Source organism: Taudactylus pleione, unplaced genomic scaffold (genome assembly GCF_031769625.1).
Source record: "Taudactylus pleione unplaced genomic scaffold, aTauple2 ptg000036l, whole genome shotgun sequence".
NCBI classification, from domain to species: Eukaryota; Metazoa; Chordata; class Amphibia; order Anura; family Myobatrachidae; genus Taudactylus; species Taudactylus pleione.
Genome location: NW_028284438.1, coordinates 1,268,878 through 1,290,072, shown reverse-complemented (window position 1 = coordinate 1,290,072; position 21,195 = coordinate 1,268,878). Strand labels below are relative to the sequence as shown.

At 40.5% G+C, this 21,195-nt stretch overlaps 1 protein-coding gene across 3 annotated transcripts in view; it reads left to right on the top strand.

Annotated features, from left to right (window-relative positions):
* The window catches only part of LOC148538790 (N-heparan sulfate sulfotransferase 4-like), a 392,388-nt gene that overhangs the window by 309,074 nt on the left and 62,119 nt on the right, over nucleotides 1-21,195 (top strand). For all 3 annotated transcript variants that reach the window (XM_088452212.1, XM_088452213.1, XM_088452215.1), the window contains exons 7-8: nucleotides 11,452-11,634; nucleotides 19,351-19,447. In XM_088452212.1, the coding sequence (XP_088308338.1) occupies nucleotides 11,452-11,634; nucleotides 19,351-19,447 (280 nt within the window). The remainder of the gene's footprint in view (nucleotides 1-11,451; nucleotides 11,635-19,350; nucleotides 19,448-21,195) is intronic.

The window sequence follows — 21,195 nt, the reverse complement described above, 5'->3', positions numbered from 1 at the left end:
CTTTTTTTCTTCTTTTGAGAAGGGGCATGGCAACGCCTCCCGCAATTAGGCCACACCCCCTGTTACCCAGGCCTGCCGCGGCTCCTGGCAGGCCTTACTGTGAAGTCCTGCAACAAGTAGTTTTATACCAAAAAAAAGTGCATTGTTGTATCCCTGAGGACAGTGAATTAATCACTGAAATGTTGGATTGCTAATCTTGCTTCCTGTGTATTTTTTTTTAACTGAGTGCCACACAGTATACCTATTACTTTTACCTACTATTTAGTGAATTATCTGGTCTATTGGATATTTCATATGAGTGACATGGTTTTTCTTTCTATCTATCTATCTATCTATCTATCTATCTATCTATCTATCTATCTATCCATCTATCTATCTGGGTTGGATACGGGATGCTGGCACTTGGGATCCCAGCGGTCAAAATCCCGATGTCGGCATCCCAATAGGGTCACAATCCCAACAGAAGGTGGTAAGTATACTCTCCTACCCCTAACCCACCCTCCACGCACCCTAAACCAAACCCACCCCCTAAGAGCCTAAACCTAATCCTCGCCCCCTAGTGTCTATCTCTAACCCCTAACCCTAACCTCTCTAACCCCAATATTTACAGGCGGTCTGGGTGCCAGCACTGGGATTCTGACGGTATCAGGATTCCGGTTCTGGTATTCTGAGTTATGGCATCCCGACAGCTGGGATAATAACTATATACCATCTGTCTGTCTGTCTGTCTGTCTATCTTTTACACAGTAAATGTTTCTTTTTAAAACTGCATAGAACAATTGTTTGCAAATATTTTTTTTTTATCAAATTACGTAAACAATAACTTTTTAAATTTGATTTAGTATACCTTCATTAACAAATCTGCATTTTTGTAAAAAAAAATAATAATACTATATCAGGGTTAAATAGCTATATTTAGAGTAGTTTGCTATTTTTAAAAAATATCAACAATTTTGGGGACATTTTTGTCAGTTAAGAGACTAAAATTATTTAACCCTCTTAATGCCAATTTGCCCAGACTTTGAAAGTGTGTTTCACAAGACAAGATCCACTTATTGTGGCTGATGTACAGTAAAGCTCACTATACACCCAACTGTGTATAGAGCATATTGTGGGCCTTACTCAGAGTTGAAGGCTGTTCTCATCATTGCTGCATCTTTGGACCCAACAACAATGTGAAAAAATTATAATGCAGAAGGAGGTATCTGAGGACAAAGACACCCCCTGTCAGCATCGCAGATTCGAGTGCTGCTTCCGAAAAGCTTACTCAAAATGGGCAATGGAACTGCGGCAGAATACGCAGATCCTGGACTTGGTGCGGGAAGATGCAGACCCTGGCCTCGACATGCCCACGTTTATGGAAGCACAGGACTGCCCTGCCCACTCCTCGCCCCTAAATGGCTGCAACATGTAAATCACTGGGTGTGTACTCATAGATAGAGACCTGCCCATATGCAAATCTCTAACAATTGTACTTGTACGTAAAGCATTGAGTCTGAATTAGGCCTTGTGAGTGAGTTTGCACTATGCATGCTCAGAAAAAGAGCACATGAAAATAAGGATATGCACAGTGAAACGTAATTTGGGTTTGTCAGCTATTCTGACGTTGAACTGAGTTGGGTAGTGGCAATCCTATGATGGCAACGTTTGGTGAGAGTGTACTTGTGCTTATGTAGAATTATTTATTTATTATTGGTTACAGCAGTGGGAAGAAAGAAGAGTCAGTCATGTCTGTGTATTCAGTTGATTGTGCCAATGTTCTTAATTGTAATTTGCATGATTTGCATACTACAGCTAGCCTACTTCATATTTTGGGTGTGGTACAAAATGTCAACATTCAGAAAGCCAAAACAAAATGTCAGAATGTTCTGAATTTAGAGATTCAGAATGTCAACATGGACATTATGTCGACATATTAAATGTTCACATTTGTGGTGTCGACGCTGATATATGTATACATTGTGATTGTCGATAATCGGCGACTTAGCGGTTTTTGTTGATTTTAGCACTAACCACAGTCTTACCTTAACCCTAAATGCAGCCTAATCCTAACCGCAGCCTGACCCTAACACTAAAATGGACTGTCAACATTTTACCTGCCGACATTCAATATGGTAACATTATGACAATGTTAATATTATGTCCATGTCAACATTGTGAATGTCAACCTTTTGACTGTTGATACTCTATCCATGTCGACATTCTGAATATGTTGAAATTCTGGTGTTAACATTCTTAGAGGTATATTTACTAAAGTGAGCATTTTTAGAAGTGGAGATGTTGCCCATAGCAACCAATCAGATTCTAGCTATTATCTTCTAGAATGTGCTAGTTAAATGCTAAATAGAATCTGATTGGCTGCTATAGGCAACAACTTCTAAAAACTCTCGCTTTAGTAAATACTGTATACCCCTTAATGTCAACATTAGGGCTGTATTATCATATTTTCCCAATCAGAAAATAACTGATAATTCTGACATTAGCAGAAGAATATAAATGCTAAAGAAGTTGCAAATGTGCATAGTAATAGAATAAATTTTGACAATTCAAAACATTCAGTCCAGATTAACCCAATATTTGCCAAATAATTTACACCCCCTGGAGAGTCAAACCACTGAACTCAACAAAGCAAATCAACAAGGATCAACAAGTGTATTGTGCCTATAATGTTGTAGAAGGTGTTTACAACATCTCTGGCATTTATTTTTCCTGGATTGTTCTAGCAGAAAGTCTGTAAATACTAGTTGTTTCTGAATTGTGGTGTGATCTGTGAATTATCAGCGAAATAAAAAAGGAATTAACTGCTACTCCTGGGATATACACTGTAGAAACCTTCAGTTAGAAGATGAGAGGTGGTAGTATTAGGTAGAAGACACTGCAATATCTCTTAAATATGTGCATAAAAATATTTTAAATTAAAATAATGCATTATACACACTTATATATGTAATAAAACATATGATAAATATAGCACTCAGTCCTTGGTGAATTGCGGTGGTGTAAGATCCCAGGATGTCTTAATAATATGCATGTCATTTTCTCCAAAAATAATTTGGTGTTCCAAAGCAGGGTCCCACAATCCTTTATACTTTTACACAAACCAATTGATCACTCTCAGGTAGTGCAGTTGTGTGTGAAAACTCTTCTGTAGTAATCAGCAGGATTCCCCTTTTCCTGGGGAATGAGTTCTGTACTGGACATCAGAACCTGGCAACGTACCTTGTTTGCCACATACCTTTCCCCTTGGCTTTGCCGTACTTGGCGAAGCAGACTCTTTACCTGGAAAAGATTTTGCTTTTCCCAACTTCTCTTAGCTTTGCCAATTCTGGCGAAACTCGTATCTTGGACACAGGTTTGATATTTCTATAATCTCCCTCTGTGGTCTTTTGAGGTGGGGTATGAAGATGAAAGGATCTGTGCAATCTGAGACAGAACCTTCATGATGGAAGCCTCTGCTGAAGAAATGCTTCCTTCACCTGTGCGTTAGACCGGTTCACATGGTAGACTTGCTCTATTTGATGTCCAACCAAATGCCGTACTCAAAAATGTACCAGTCCTACACCTCTATTACCTCATAAGGGCCTTGCGTATGTGCACACAATTTGACCCCTTGTGTGGGTACCTGGTCAAGCACCTTATCACCTGAATTAAGGGTGCATGTGGCGGTTTGGGTACCATACCCCTATTTTCCCACCCCTATGTTTTCTTTAAAGGCTGTCTCACTAATGGATCTGGAATTATAGGAAGAGGTACTGGCTCTTCGGTAGCCAGGTTTAGGGACTGTCCCTTGGCAGACTGTGCAAGCTTGGAAGTACTTCTTGACCATCATGCTGATACCTGGCCAGTAAAATCTTTGGTGCAACCACTTGAGAGTTTTCTCCTCTCCCAAATGCCCTCACTTAGGGTGTGTATGAGCTGCTGCTAAGACCAATGGAACATGTACCTGTGGCACCAAGAGCTGTTTAATTATCCTCTCTTCTACTAGCATTACCCTATACAGCAGTTCTCTTTCTATAATAAAGTATGGTTCTTTATTAACCGGTCTCTTGGCCTTCCCTACTCTATTCACTCTATATTCTTGTAAGCACTCTCCATGCACAATTGTTTAATTGATCTCAAGCAAAGTCCTGGAGTGTTACAGTTCTGAACACAGGAGACCAACATTCATCACCACTGGCCAGGTTCTTGTTTTCTTCAAGCCTTTTCTCTCCAGGACTTCTTCATATCTCCTGGAATGTAATGCTGGTCTATTTGCAGCAAAAACCTGGTACCAAGGCTCCAGATATTGCTGATTCCCGACTTCATTCTCTGGTTCCAGGGTGTGAGTAACAGGATCATGTAGGGTCGAATGTCTAGTCAGTTATTCAGTTGCCAGCATGTCCAGACCAATGCAGTCAAGTAGATCTTTCTGGAACAGGGAAAAGTCTTGAATCAGAATAAGGGGGTATGGCAGCCATGGAGCTATTGCTGCCACTACTTGCACCATCTGTCCTCTCACCATCGTGGGAAGACAAAACATGGTCATATTCCTCAGTGCCCCCATGGACACATAGTACTTGTACTGGACCATCAGATTCTCTGGAACTAGAGTGCTGGGTACCAAGGAGACTTCACTGCATGAATCCATCACCACCAACACCTCCTGTTGCAGTATCATGACAGGCACTCAGGACAGCAGTGGGCTATGCATGGATGAGGGCATAGTCAAACAGGGTACAAGGGGCCTAGTCACCCCACCTAACAGTCCATTGGTTTCTTCAACTTGGACAATTCCTCCTAAAGTTCCCTGGTTTGCCACACATAAAGCATGCTTGCAGTATGTGCCAACATTTGCTGGTTTGGCCTGTTGACTGGCCTGACAATCTTTCTCGCTGTCTGAGCCATATTTCCCAGGGCAAAATAATTGTCAATGGCTATAGCCAGCTCTTCAAATGACTGTGGATCGCTCTGCAGAACCCATCTTTGCAGCTCTTGCTTTAAGTTCCACATGCAATGGTCAATTGCGAGAACTTCCTAAATTCTGATAGACTGATTTTGCTCGGGCTCTAACCAGCTCTTTGTAAATTTTGCCAGGTTGACTAGCTGAGCATGTGTTGTGGACCCTGGCCTATATTGCCAGTCTTAAAAACTTTGGGCCTTTCCAGGCCCTGTCACCCCTATCCTTGCCAAAATCACAGCCTTTAGTTTCTAATAATTTGCTCCCTGGGCTTTGGGCATATCCGCATAGGCTCACTGTGCTTCGCCTGTCAAAAAAGGAGCCATTTTTGCTACCCATCGCTCTATTGACCATTTAAGCTTAGTTGCCATCCTTTTAAAGGACAACAGAAAGGTCTCAAAATTGTCTGATGGTGTTATTCTCTGCACCAGAGAATGCCCCTGTTCTCCCAGTCATAGCTGACTGAGCTCTGCCTGCAATAATTTGTTGCTCTCTACCTGGGCCTTAGCAACGGCCAGCAACTGAATCTGCTGAGCAGCCACATTAGTTAAGGCCCGGAGGATTTTCTCCATCTTGCTATCTGAGCTGACATAGTAGCAAAATTGAGCCTCCCGTAACATACACACGACAAGTCAATGTTTCTGACACTCATAATTTTAAGTGCCAGTGGCTGTTGTGTAGTACCTCCTAGGGAGAAACAATATAATCAACAGTAAGAAAAAAAAAACTTCTCCTTTAATTGGGTTCATACAGGCTACACATAGGGAGCAGCTTTTGTTTTCATTTACCACATTGTGTTTTCTAAAGTATTTTCAATACAGCAAAACACTTTACTTGGAACTGCAACTGTAGAACTACAATTACCAGCTTATATCATAGCAACTGTCCTTTTAATTGCTTTTGCAAAATGAATCTGCCACACTCCACCTTGGTGAGAGAGATTCAAACACCTGTTTTCCTTTCTATCCAGCAGAAACACACTTGGGTTTAATGAGCCAGAGAAACACATTCAGTGCTTTTAGCCAGATAAAGACCATTTTTTTCAATAACCCTTTCTCTGCTGGTACACATTTACAAATAGTTGTTTTTGTGCTACATCAAATTTATAAATAGCTGCTTTTTGCTTGCAAATATTCACAATGTGTAAGCGCTTATTTATCTTCAAAGACACAGCATAAACATTACACATTTGCACTTTGCACAACTTTTCCAAATGTGCCAATAAACTGATTGTTACAGGTCGGTTAACCTCATTAACTGACCCAACAAGGCAGCACCTGAACTCTGCCACATGGGACACAGCTGGCAGAAGTATCCCACGAATGACACCACTTTGTAAGAAATCTGCTTACAAAGAATGACTTTTGACACCATTCTCACAGTCAGGTGGCTTTTTATTTCTTCACCAATGTTATAACATTACATTTGTATATCTTCAGTGACTCCTTAACACTATCTATACCACTCCAGCCCTCACTATCGTCCTGTTAATAGTCAGCATCGGGCGCCTCACCCACTGGATCCCACAATCCTTTATACCCTCACACACCAATCAATCACACCCAGGTAGTGCAGATTTGTGTGAAACCTTTCCTGTAGTAACCAGCAGGATTCTTAACTTTATCTGCCCCTTTTCCTGGGGAATGAGTTATTTACTGGACATCAGAAAGTGGCAAAGTACTGTCTTTGCCACAGTATATTTAATACAAACTCTAGAAAAACATACAGTATATAGAAAATACTGTATCTTATATAGCCTAATTAAAGACCTAATATAAGGTCATGACTCATAATCACTGCTGAAGAATTAAGAATGGGACAAATACTTCAAGAGATAGGAAATGTAAAACTGTTTAAATAATCATTCTCTTCTTATTGAGATAAAGTTCTAAGATAAAAAATCCTGTAAAGCATGCAATTTTAACTTCTTACTCTCATTAAATGAAAATATTGTGTTATTGATAGAGTAAAACTAATTATGTTTTCCCCCCATGTCCTGTATTTTACAGCTGCAATGTGGGAAACATTTTATATTCTGTTTGACAAAAAGTATTCTTTGAATGTTAACATTAGGTTTAGTAACACAAGAAGCAAAACTAGTACTAAGGGATGAAGTGGTTTCTGCTAAACTTTAGTTTCCCATTACTATACAAGATAGTCATGTAGGCCTAACATTAAAAGTCTCACTAGAAACATTAGAAGTTTGTTTTTCCTTTTCTTTATTTCTAAAAAAAACAATTTGGAGCTAGTTTACCTTTTAGTTTTTTAGTCCTTTTAAAAATAAACAGTTTTCCTTGAATAAATAAATAGTTTGAGAGCTTCATCATGTTTTAGAATTTACATTTTTTTTGTGACTATATTCCTTAGTATTATATTTTGTGATAAGAGAAAAGGATCTATTACAGTGGTCGGGGAACAGGGGTAAATTACCCCACATGGGGTAAAAATGAAATTCCTGGGGGTAATGGATGTACAGCCGGGCATGCATATGAATCATTCTATAATATAGAATGATTCATATGCATGCCCGGCTGTCCCGCAGGGAGTCTCTAAGCCGGACGTCCGCTGAGATGTTATTACCAGCGGGCGCCCTGCTCCTTCCCTGCAGCGCTGCGTTAGCCGGAGGCTGGAGTTATCTTCTGAACTCCAGCTTCCGCCTCTCTCCATGTGCACTATGGGAGAGATGTAATGACGTCTCTCCCATAGTTCCGAGGAGCAGCCGGGTGGACAGGACGGCGGCAGATGCAGGAGCGGGGATTAAGGTAAGTTTTTTTTTTTTGGTACAAGTGGCACTACAGGGGCATTATATGGGGACACTACATGGAGCACTACTACAGGGGCATTATATGAGGGCACTACTACAGGGGCATAACTATGAGGGCACTACTACAGGGGCATTATATGGGGCATTACTACAGGGGCATAACTATGGGGGCACTACTACAGGGGCATTTTATGGGGGCACTACTACAGGGGCATTATATGGGGGCACTACTACAGGGGCATAACTATGGGGGCACTTCTACAGGGGCATTATATGGGAGCATTACTATATAATTTCCTTCCTTTCAACTCAAGGGGGTAAAGTCGGCGTATCAAAATATATTTTGGGGTAAAAGGTAAAAAAGTTTCCTGATCTATTAGAATATTTTTTTCTTATAGACTAAAGCTGGGTACACACTTTGATACATCATTTGTTCAAACGACAAACTATATATCTTGAGTGCATTGGCGGGTGTGTACATGCCATAAGTTTGTAATTAATGTAGATCACAGACATATCAGGTTGGCCCTGTAGCACAGCTGATGTTGATATATCTGAATGATATGTTGGTGCATCTGCATGTGTGTACGGTTGACCAGCTGACCGTCCATACACTGACTGCAGGGACCGCCAATACTGACATCACAACTGGACAGGCACATTTAAATATCTGCCCAGTTGTGATGTTAGGACAGATTTATCTAGCAGCTGATTGTTTAAGTGTGAATTGCTTATCAATCAGCCACTCGGACGGTGGATCGGTCTGCTGACAGTGTGTACCCAGCATTAGAGGTAAAGAGAGAGCGTCTTTTTTTTATTTTATTGTCTTCTATGAAGGCTTTCTGTAAATTAAGAAATTAGAGTGCTTACTTGTATTTTGAAGGACTCAAAAGCAGTACAGTTTCTGTGAATATGTACAAGGTGGCGTTTAGGAATAATATTTTTCCATGATTGGTTATGACAACTATTATAGTATAATAATTTTTTTATATCCACTTTTAATAAAAATATAAGTTACAGCATACCGCAATTAAGGAAGATGTTGGCACCCACAGCTATTGGTGCATTCCTCAGCCCACTCCATGGCAAAATAACATACAGCAGAGAGGTGGCACTCAGTTCAAACAAATGTAGAGGCCGCTAGTTAGCTAGTCCGACGTTTCAATGTTTTATTTCACATTTTTCCCAGGGATATGAAATAACAGTAAAACAAGCACTCACCTTATAGCCCCATCACCACATGTGTCCGCCTAGTGCAGCACACCCGGGTGACTTCACCACGTGCACCTCCCAACATCTATGTCACCCCTGGTGTCTGCATACAAAATACAACATATGACCTGTGACCCCTACATTTGTTTGACCCGAGTGCAACCTCTCTGCTGTATGTAAGTTACCATATACAGTACGCAGTATATATATATATATATACATATATGAAAAAAAAGTTTGTGTGCTGACCAGTACAATGTACAGATACATAAAATCTATTGTTAACTATTAAGTAAAATTTGTTACTATGTATCTGTGTCATGTATAAGAGTAATGTGGTAATAGTTAAGCACTGTGCACTAATGAAGGATCAGTGTGACAAATACACCAGATTGATTGTTAGTTGGTATATTAATGTGGACTTTGTGGTGCTTGGCCAGCCCTCTGATGAAGTCCTTGTGATGAAACCAGTAGGGGCATGGCCTGGCACATTCCTGCTCCATTGTGAAGGAGATCCTTGCTGTGTCTGTGTGATACATGGTATTCATGACATTTATGCTGATGAACTTGCGGTATTTGACCACCACCTGTGGTACACAGGCTGTCTACCTGTACTGTCTGTTTGCTTATTAAAAATGTATTTTAATGCACTATGAGGCTCCCCGTGTTTCTTCTATTTATTAGCAATATATATATAATTTATATATATATATTAGGGTTGAGCGGGTTCAGATTTACTCAGTTCTTATCGCCACTTTACCGCAAGTTTGGATTAGTTCGGATTTATTTTATTGGCTATCCGAAACACGTGATAGCCGATAGCCAATAAAATGCTGTTTTGAGAACCGAGTAAATCCGAACCCGCTCATCCCTAATATATATATATATATATATATATATATATATATATATATATATATATATGTTTATACAGTATATCCATAAAAAGAGGTCACATTCACATCCAAATGGTGAAGGCATCAACTGGGGTGTCTCCCATGACCCACTTGGGGTAGTAATGCATAGAGAGTAGAAGAAAGAGACACGCGCCAGGGTTTCAGCACATAAAACAAATCTTTGGTGTTGTTTATTGCTTACAGCATATCCAGCATCCAAGATAGCAATTTACTGTCAAACATTTTTGGCCCCCTCCAAGGCCACCATCAGGACGCACAGTATAATGCCCAAAGTCTGCATACATCACACCATGCTATGCTATCTCCCAGACAGAAGCTGAAATATCAAGGTAACTGATCTGTGAAAACCTACAAGTGTGTGTGAATTTATTTTGATACTAATTCTTATTTAAGTGACTAACAAATGTTACCAGAAAATCCAGATCTGCCCTAAATGTAAAATAAATCATAAATATATCTTCCATAATATTTGCTTTAAAAAACTGTACTGCTTTATACTCTGACACTGGAGAACTTTTCAAATTGATCTTGTAAGCCCTTTCTTTAGCTTTCTCTTGCTATGTTCTCCCACAGAAATTGTACATGACAGGAAGGGGATTCAGTGAATCACATATTGCATATGGATTATTTCTCTAAACAATATTTACAAATGTATGAGGCAAACAGAATTTCTGGGTCTTCATGTGAACCTTCTTTTTAATTTACAGTAGATGAGCCTCAGTTGATTTGAGAATATATTGCTGTCAATGTGGAAAGATTAATATGAGCCATGGCTTAAGAATTTATAGTCATTTATATTAAATTATTAACATTAATTTGAAGATTAATGTTGCTATTAAGACTTACTGTTAACTTGCTATATTTTACTTGATATTGTAGGTTTAACATAAATTTGGAAACCTTATATAAATATTCAAATCAGAGAAATTAATTATATTACTGGTCTATGTAATTGGGAAGCATGAAACACTTTCCATCCTTTGGTTTTGTGGATTACTAATTTAAGCAGTGAGCAAACATTACTTGTTTTAGGGTCATCTGGGTTACAAGAATATATGATACCCAGCACCCATTTTAATGGTTAAAATTGTATTTACAAGGTAGGTGTGTTGATGTCAGATTAATTCAATAGCACCTCTTGGGAACAACCAGAAACAAGGTCTCTCCCTCCATAACACAAACAGATGTGCATTAGTTGTTTACAATTCCTTCCACCCCTTCGCAATAATAGTATTTTCAAATTGACTGCATCCATGTTGGTTTCACAAATAAATCTGCATCATATAATATGTGCCTTCATTTGCTACATGTATCATACAGCAAAATGTAAATACAGTATAAAACATAATACATAACAATAAAATAACCTTTTCATGTTGAATTGAAGTGCTTTACAACTATGTGCTATTATTAGTTTATGTAATTTAGGCATCCTCAGAGTGAGACTATTTGCTACTGTATGCTGTACCTTGTGGAGAGAATTCATTAAGCCAAATATATTTGCTCAAGTCTTCACCTGTTCTCTGCTTTCTCAGGACTTACACTGCCATCTAGTGATCCTGTGGTATATTCCAGCATTCTATGTCACTTGTCCCTAATACACAATGATCAATCTATTACAGATCAGCATCTTTATGACACACTTGTCTAATTATGGGAACGACCGCCTTGGCTTGTACACATTTGTTAACCTTGCTAATTTTGTACAAACCTGGACCAATTTAAAGCTGAAGACTCTGCCTCCATTGCAGCTGGCTCACAAATATTTCCAACTCTTCCCTGAACAAAAGGATCCTCTTTGGCAGGTATTCTCTTTTTAGTAATGAAATATTATTTTTAACGTCAGAATGGAATTTTGTAAATGTAGAAATGAACCTAAGTATTCTATGATATTCTAATATGTATTTCATCCACATTCACCTCTCTATTCCAGCAATGAAAGTGCATACAGTATATAATCATTACCTCAACTGTTTCTTATCTACTGCTGCAAAATTTTTATTACAGTACAAATCTTGGCAGACCTCTGCAATAAAGATAAGAGGTTGTGATTGATTAAAGGGACTGTAATACAAATCTATTGATTTTACTTAACTGCGCATTACGGCAATTACCAAGCATGTCTGTAATCGGACAAATGAAATACAGTAGCTTCAATGTCATATTTATTATTTATGTACTATGTTCAAGAATCTGACGACTACCTGAGATCCTGGATAATTGGACAGTTGTTTTCACTTACTGTATAATTATTTGATGTAAACTGTTTATGCAACTTTTAAATCTTCAGTGTTATATTCTTATATCCTTATATACTATCCTGCAATCTCATTATGTGAAAATGTTTGTTTTATTCACAAAGCCATAAGTAATGCTATTTTCATTGGAATGTATCTTTTTCTTAATACAATTTACACCTATAATGCACAGGTTGAACCAAGCCATTAAACACAATGAAATGAGTCACTAAACACACATATTATAAGAAGGGGTGTTTTATGAATTTAGTTGGCTTGTGTGATTGGCTCTTCTCCCTAATATGTGACAAGGGGAGAATGGGTAAGTACATATGACCCCTCCTCCCTGCAGGGTATGCAGCAAAGTAAGAGCTGCTGACAGGAGCAGCAGCATGAAGCAGGGAATACTTGTTGTATCACAGATTCACAAAATAAGGGCTCTCCCACAACAATCAGAACAGTTGGTAGACTGGATTTCTCATTTCTTTCTCTATTTGCATTTTTGACTCCCTGGTGCTGCAGTAATGGTGTCTTAGTGAGCACTCTAGGCCTCCATCATCCAATCAGGTCTGACATTAACTCAATAAAACCCACAAAATTATTTCCATTTCCCATCCAACTACAGAAATACAATGGAAATAGATAAAGCAAGCAGGTTTTATATGTATATACACATGAGGGTGGTTCAATAAGTACAGTAAAATAACAAGAACTCTCGTGTATGAAGTTCTTTATTTCTTTTTAATTTCTCACCAGGCCAGAGCAGGTAAACCACTGCCTCCCCTCACAGCCAAGAGACTGCACCTCACATCAGTTTTGTCACGTTTAGCATCCTGGAGTCCCCTACTGAGTGGCTGGAAGTTGTGGTCCAGTGTCAATGAAGGAGTCAGGAGCGAGGGGCCTGGATATGCAGTCTCCTCATCCACAAGCATCAGATGTGGCGAGACCTGACCTAGGGTGCAGAGTCTAACCTGCCAGAAGGTGTTCACCATTGACCCCTCCAAGCGCGGTATGGGTTTCAGCTGCACCTGGCAAGCAGGTCGTGGTCCCCAGGTCAGGGATCCGATGCGAGTGGGAAGAGAGAAAGACACACCGCTTTGGGCCCACTGAAAATATAATCTCTGTACCACTAGTACAGAGAAGCACAATAGAGATGTTTCCTGAAGAGGTGCTGGGGCAGACCAGAGGGAGAGAATCCACTGAGGAGTAGGTTGTGCAGCTAGCACTGGAGGGAAGTGAGGATATGCTGCAGTCACTGAAGGAGAGTGGTAATTGCACCAGTTTGGATGATGTGGTGTCTGAACACTGATGCACGAGAATATGATACTGGTAAATAGCTCACACAGGCAAGGTGTACTGCAGCACTGCTGTACAATGAATAAGGCTCTTATAAATAGCAAACAGGAGAAAGGTGTTCTATCACACTGCTGCACAAAGATATAGCACTTTGTAAATAATATACTGGCAAAGGCACTTTGTAAATAATACACAGGACTCAGTACATAGCAGATGTACAGAGCATATACTGGAAATACCACTGTGAAGAGTCTCTGGAAGATTGCATGTGAAGCCTGGACGAAGCAAACAGCAACCACCTGGGAATAACGTAGTTGATCAGGCAATTACCTGTTCACCTGGAGTCCTGTTTATACCCCCAGGTAGCTGTCCATTGGTTGAGCAAGTCAGCTGAAAACTGACACAGCTACCACTGGATAAGGATCTATCAGGTAATTCAGCCCAGAATCCTGACAGTACCACCTCCTTTTAGGATGGACTCCAGACACCAATAAAGGTTTGGCTGGAACTTCCCAGAAAAACACGAACATCAGCTATCCACCACAAAAAGTGAATATCTTACAGATAATCTCTAAAAACTCAAACCTCAAGATGTGAGGAAGCTTCCAAAACCAGTGAAAAAAAAAGACAAATGGGATTTAGAATCAATTGTCACAGAAAGGTTGGTCAAAATATAAAGAACACAAGGAATTCATAAATTTTTCTTTCTTCTATGGGATAATTTAGAACCATTCGAAGGAGTAGACGACTCCATTTGAGGAAAAACCTTAATGGAGTCTACTTAAAATGGTATTTCATCATGATTAGGGTTGTAGTCAGAATATGTGTTGTAATTTAACATCCGAATCGAACTCTAATTCTTTGAATGAAAAATTTCCTGAGGTTCACTATAAAAAATGGAAGCAGAGAAACCAATACATATCGTAGGCACCAAAGGACCAGAGGGGTGAGAAGAACTAAGATGAACACAACCCACTGTTATAGGCACAATCTCATTCTCGATGTCTTGATCAACCCGAGGTTGAACTTGCTTACAACTAATGTGAGATGGAGATGAGGAAGTGACATTCTTCTTTGAGGCTTGTATGTCCTTACTATGCAGATTCTTTGATGCTTGCTTTTTCTTGGGCCAAGACGAAATGGAGGACTGACAAATAGCTGTATTCTTGGTGGAAACAGTAAAATGCTTGGAAAGAATATTAGAAGGAGACCCTCCATTGGGAAAGGTATTCAAAGGTGGGTTCCCTGAAGACTGATGGGAAAACAGGCCAAATTTCTTAAGTACAACATCACTAAAGGCCACAAGATCCTGAAGAACTGGGTCATTGGATTCAATTAGTGGATTAGCCCATTCCAACGCTTCTTCCCTAAAAGTCAGGAATAAATATTTGACTATGTTGTATGGAGTAATTCCAGAGGAAGGATTAGATATATATATGCACAATAGTCCGACACTCACAATAATTCAGGATCCTTATGTGCTCAGGTGCCTCCCACTGAGAACAATGTATATAGCATAGAAAGTAGTGGCACTCTGAGACTTGGAAGCAAATAACAAACATACAACGTTTATTCCATGAGCTGGAAAAGTAGACCAATGTTTCGGGGCAACACCGCCCCTTTGTCAAGGTGAGTATATATATACATCACACAGGCGGCACTCAGAGACTACACGTTCCTTCCTCACGAAACATTGATGCTTCTGCATTAAATATTCGCCACCTTTTTTGCATCTACAAAGTTCTCTGAGTGCCGCCTCTGTGTGATGTATGTTTTGGGGACGCCGTTCCCCTTAAGGAGGGCACCAGAGCATATATTCAGGATTTTCGTACAGTGAGTGCCGGATCATTTGTGCTTGATATATATATATATATATATATATATATATACATATATATTTATATATATATACACATAACATACACACACAAGCTAGCACACCTACACATGTAAGCATATTAACCCACAGCACACATACACACACATGAGCACACTTACTCACACAGCATACATACATTCATACATACACACATAAACACAAACATAATTACACACAGCATATATACACACACACACGAAAGCAAGCACACTTACAAAACCGAGGGCTAAGGGAGGAGGAGGAGGACCGCTGCCGGGATCCAGCGGAGCTGCTGCTGCTACTCAGCAAGCGTCTTTGCTCCTGCCTCGGCCAAATCCTCTGCAGAGAGCTCTGCCAATCAGAGCTCTCTATCTGAGGAGCGACAGCTCCATCGCACCCGGCGCCGCGGGTGACCTGCGGCCAATGCATGGCAGCGGGGCACCTGGCACCGCGGGTGACACGCGGCCAATGCATGGCTGCTTTCAGAACCAGAGACAAGGTTGTCTCGTCTCTAAGAAACAAATTTAGTCCGTCAGGGAGGGGTTTCTGAGTACTCACTGCGTGTGTGCAAGAACTGGGGTACAGGAAAAAGTGTTCTTGTACCCGAGCAACTCACAGAAGTTCACAAAACCAATAGGATTGGAATGTCTCATGCACTTGATGTGGTACCATGAGATAATTATAATTGCTGTATTTGAGAGGTGTTTTGAATTTTATTCAACTCTATTAGTGAATGTGCATTTAACTATCAAAGCAATTTTTTTTTTAAAATATTTCTTACGTATCTATGATGAAAACCTAACACATTCTAATTAGGGGTGTGCACCGGCCACTATTCGTGTTTTGTGTTTTGGTTTTGGATCTGGATCTTTCTTCGTGTTTTGGATCTGGATTGGTTTTGCCAAAACCACCCTTCCGTGTTTTGGGTTCTGGGTTTTGTGTTTTGGATCTGTATTTTTTTGAAAAAAAGCATAAAAACAGCTTAAATCACAGAATTTGTGGGTTTTTCTGCTCCTATGCAATTATTAACCTCAATAACCTTCATTTCCACTCATTTCCAGTCTGTTCTGAAAACCTCACACCTCACAATATTGTTCTTATGGCCAAAAGATTGCACCGAGGTAGCAGGATGAGTATGCTAAGCGACACGAGTGGGCGGCACAAACACGTGGCCCATCTAGGAGTGACACTGCAGTGGCAGACAGGATGGCAGTTTGAAAAACTAGGCCCCAAACAGTACATACTGCAAAGAAAAAAAAGAGGTGCAAGATGGAATTGTCCTTGGGCCCTCCCACCCACCCTTATGTTGTATAAATACTCATGCACACTTTAACAAACCAATCATTTCAGCGCCAGGGTCTGCCACATGACTGTGGCTGAAATGATTGGTTCATTTGGGCCTCCACAAAACAAGCTGGCAATTAATGTGTCCCTGCACAAACTGGCTCTACGGAGGCAAGATGTCGTCCTCATCCTCCTCATCCACCGATTCCTTGGATAAAACAGGAAAAATGAATTAGGTGTCCCTGGACTGCTTACGGTCTTAGCCAAAGTTTCTGAACTTGACAGTAACTTTTTATGAACCCGCTGCAGGTGCCGTATAAGGGAGGATGTTCCTAGGTGGTTAACGTCCCTACCCCTACTTATTTCACCTTTACATATGGTACATATGGCAAGACAGTTGTTGTCCGGATTTGGATAGAAATATTGCCAGACCAAAGAGGTGGAATGTTTGGTCTTCTGCCCAGGCATGACCGTGATGGGCTTTTTCATCCCACAGACAACAACTGTCTCCCCCGGAGCCTGATTTAAACAAACCACATCACCATCAAAATCCTCCTTGCCAACTTCTTCAGTGCCAGCTACACCAGTATCCTCATCCTGTTGTACTTCAACAGTGACATCTTCAATTTGCATTTTCAGCAAGTGGACTGTGGGTGCTCCTTTCAGCACTTGCAGGGGGCGTGCAAATGGTGGAAAGAGCCACCTCTTCCCGTCCAGTGCTGGGAAGGTCAGGCATCGCAACCGCCACCACACTTGGACTCTCCTTTGGGATTTGTGATATCTTCTTAGAACGCACAGTTCTTTGCTGTGCTTTTGCCAGCTTAACTTGTTTGATTTTTTTAGTGGGAGGAGGCCTTCCATCGTCATGTGAAGCTGAACCACTAGTCATGAACATAGGGAAAGAACTTAGCCGTTCCTTGCCACTCCGTGTCGTAAATGGCATATTGGCAAGTTTACGTTTCTCTTCAGATGATTTAAATGTTTTTTTCAAGGTCATTTTCCTGAAGTTTGTCATTTGGGATTGTATATGCCCTCTACTATGACATTGGGCATCGGCCTTGGCAGACGACGTTGATGGCATGTTATCGTCTATGTCATGACTAGTGGCAGCAGCTTCAGCACTAGGAGGAAGTGGTTCTTGATCTTTCCCTATTTTATTTTTATCGGAGAAAGTTTGGTCCTCCATTTATGTTATATTGATATATACGTGCGGCTAAGGCGCACACAAACACAGAAAATAATTTTTTATTTTTGTTGGAGACTAGTGCACGTTGTGGGTTACACCACCCTTTAAGAAATGTGCCAGCCGGCCCTTTACTTATGGGACACAGGCGCACACTTGGCGCTGCTCCTTTGTTGATGCACGTGCAGCTACAGCCCACACAATTCACAAACACAGAAAATATTTTTTTATTTTGTTTGGAGCGCCCTTTGGGGGTCACAGCACCCTTTAATGGACAAGCCAGCTGGCCTTTTACTTATGGGACACAGTTGCACGCTTGGCGCTGCTCCTTTGTTGATGCACGTGCAGCCACAGTGCACACAATTCACAAACACAGAAAAAAATTTTTTATTTTGTTTGGAGTGCCCTTTGTGGGTTACAGCACCCTTTAGCGGTCAATCCAGCCGGCCCTTTATTTATGGGACACAGGCGCACGCTTGGCACTACTTTGTTGATGCACATGCAGCTACTGCGCACACAATTCACAAACACAAAAAAATATATTTTTTTATTTTGTTTGGAGTGCCCTTTGGGGGTTATAGCACCCTTTAGTGGTCAATCCAGCCGGCCCTTTATTTATGGGACACAGGCGCACGCTTGGCACTACTTTGTTGATGCACGTGCGGCTACTGCGCACACAATTCACAAACACAAAAAAATATATTTTTTTATTTTGTTTGGAGTGCCCTTTGGGGGTTACAGCACCCTTTAATGGACAAGCCAGCCGGCCTTTTACTTATGGGACACAGGCGCACGCTTGGCGCTGCTCCTTTGTTGATGCACGTGCAGCCACAGTGCACACAATTCACAAATACAGAAAAATATTATTTTTTTTTGCACTTGGGGGGAGCACCCCTGACGGACAGAGCACCCCCTGGACAACACTACAGCACCCCTTTAGGACTGGGACACTGCACAGGACTTTGGAGTGGACACAGCCCCTATGGACAACTGACTGCACAACACAGTCCAGCCAGCCCCTATGGACTTTGAAGTAGTGGACACAGCCCCTATGGACAACAGCAGCACAGCACAGCACAACACTACACTGCACTACACTACACTACACAGCCCAGCCAGCCGTAACTCCCACCCTCTCTCTTCACTGTCCACAGCCGAGTGAGAAAATGGCGCCGACGTGGGTACCTTATATAGGATCCAAAACCCGCGAGACCCGGAAGGCGGGATGATGACATTTTGCCTCGATTTCAGATCTGAGTCAGTCAGGAAAAGTCGAGCCTGACTCGGATCGGCCTCAGATCAGGGGGCCGGGGGGGTTCGGATTTCAGAAATCTGAACCCGCTCACCCCTAATTCTAATGGTGTAAAACTATATGCATCTAATATTTAAGTTATTTTTTTGTGAACACGTTCTGTGTAAGTGCGATTTTGGGTATATATTCAGTCTTATCATTGGTCGATAAATCATAAATTAGCCAACAAATGTCTTCTTTGACAGTAGTAATATTCTGGTCATAAAAATAGTAAAGCTGACTACAGTATGTTCAAACTGCACCATAATTGAATAATACCTGTATACAGGACAATCTTTTTTTTTTAAGTAATTAAATAAGATTCATGCAGTCATCATAGAAAAGTCCCAATAAACACCTCTATTTCTACAGAATCCATGTGATGACAGAAGACATAGAGACATCTGGTCTAGAGACAAAACCTGTGAACGTCTACCAAAATTTCTTCTCATAGGACCTCAAAAGACTGGTAAGTATCTTGCAAGTGAAAACATTTCATGTAGTCTGTCTATGAAGGATAATATTCTTCTTTCAAGACATACATCTAAGGCATAACTAAAAAAGCACACATCCTCAAAGATAAAATCCTTTATTCATCATAACTAGAGACATCATTTTTTCAGAGAGACATACTGTACAGATTCTACACAGATGTGCGAACTTACTTTAACATTTTTAGCTGTCCGGAATAGGCATTACAGAGGGTTTGTGGACGCAGCCAGAGTATCGTCATTGTGTGTCAGTGCAAAATACATCCAAAATTGGTCACCTAGCAGTGCAAATACAACTGTTTGGTGAGGGATGACTCCCCTGGGGCAAGTTGTGAGATGATGATGATGATGATGACAACGTTAGGCTCTGGCCATGTCTGCTTTTGCCGAATGCATCCATGACACCCAATTATGCAAATATAGTATAGCTGCTGTGGCTGCTAGTGAGTAGCAGGATCACAGTGTAGTTTTAAAAAATTGAAAACACAATTTGTACTGTGTTGGAGAAGGGTGCTGATAATTTTATTATTTGGCAATTAATTTTTTTTTTTAAATGTTATATATGTGTCTTGTTCTATTTGCATTTAACATGCTTGATGCAACTTGGGTACAGTACCTACTATCTAAATTTTACAACCAATTACTGTAATAATTATAAATTGTGTGCTGTATTTTTGCCCATCTTTTGTGCTGACAGTGATGCCACCCTCCTGTCGTATTCTTGGCGCAACTGCTCATTTTATTTGAAAGAGGTAGGAGGAGCAATTGCTACCTGTGCAAATTTGGTAGACTCTTACTGTATATTTATAATCAACTCTGCATAGGCAGCAAAATGCGATTTATTTTCTTTCCATGACCGCATTTTATGTTCTTAAATTCATCCAATTCTAAAAATGGTACACAATATTCAAGCACTTTTTTTCTCTAATACTCAACATAGTAACTGTAACTGTATTTGTAATTTTACATTTTGCAAAATGTATCATATATAAATAGTAGAGATACAGATGTGTCTGGCTAAATCTTTGCTTATAGCACTCCATGCAGGATTCTAAGTCACAGCATGAGAATAGCGCAACATGGCACGGTACATCGCAGTGAGACTTGACAACATCCAATACACAGCTTCACTGCTGGGTGGCCATTGCTCCACTGAATAAGTGTGAATACAGTGTAAGTGGCGAATTATACAGCAGTAGATGGATACAGCATGGCACTACAGAATACTATAGAACAGTAAGCCCTGACATGCAGACCAATCACATACTATACAGTATTGCAGAGTGTAAACAGTGACTTTAATATAGTATACAGTACTGTTGTAATTCTGCACAGCAGGCTATTTTCAACAGTGATGTACGACACTCACACAGTGATGGCATGCCTTAGAAATTAGTAGTGGGATTTTAGCAGCACTGTATGAAATTATCAATAAATGACAAATCTCAGCCCAGAAAGAGGTGTCTTTAGATTTCAAACTGACTGTTCATTTTATGCCGCACACTTGAGGCAATGTAGGCACCGCTGTGCCGCTTGGAGTTTGTACAACATATCGCTAATTTGTACACATTAGTAAATGCTAGTCACTGCGGCACTGTAGAAAGTGGTGTGTAGCATCACACAGTGATGACATGCCTTAGAAAATGAGTAGTGGGACTTGAACAGTGATGTATAAAACCATCACTGAACTACTAGTCTCAGCCCAGAAAGAGATGTCTCTGGATTA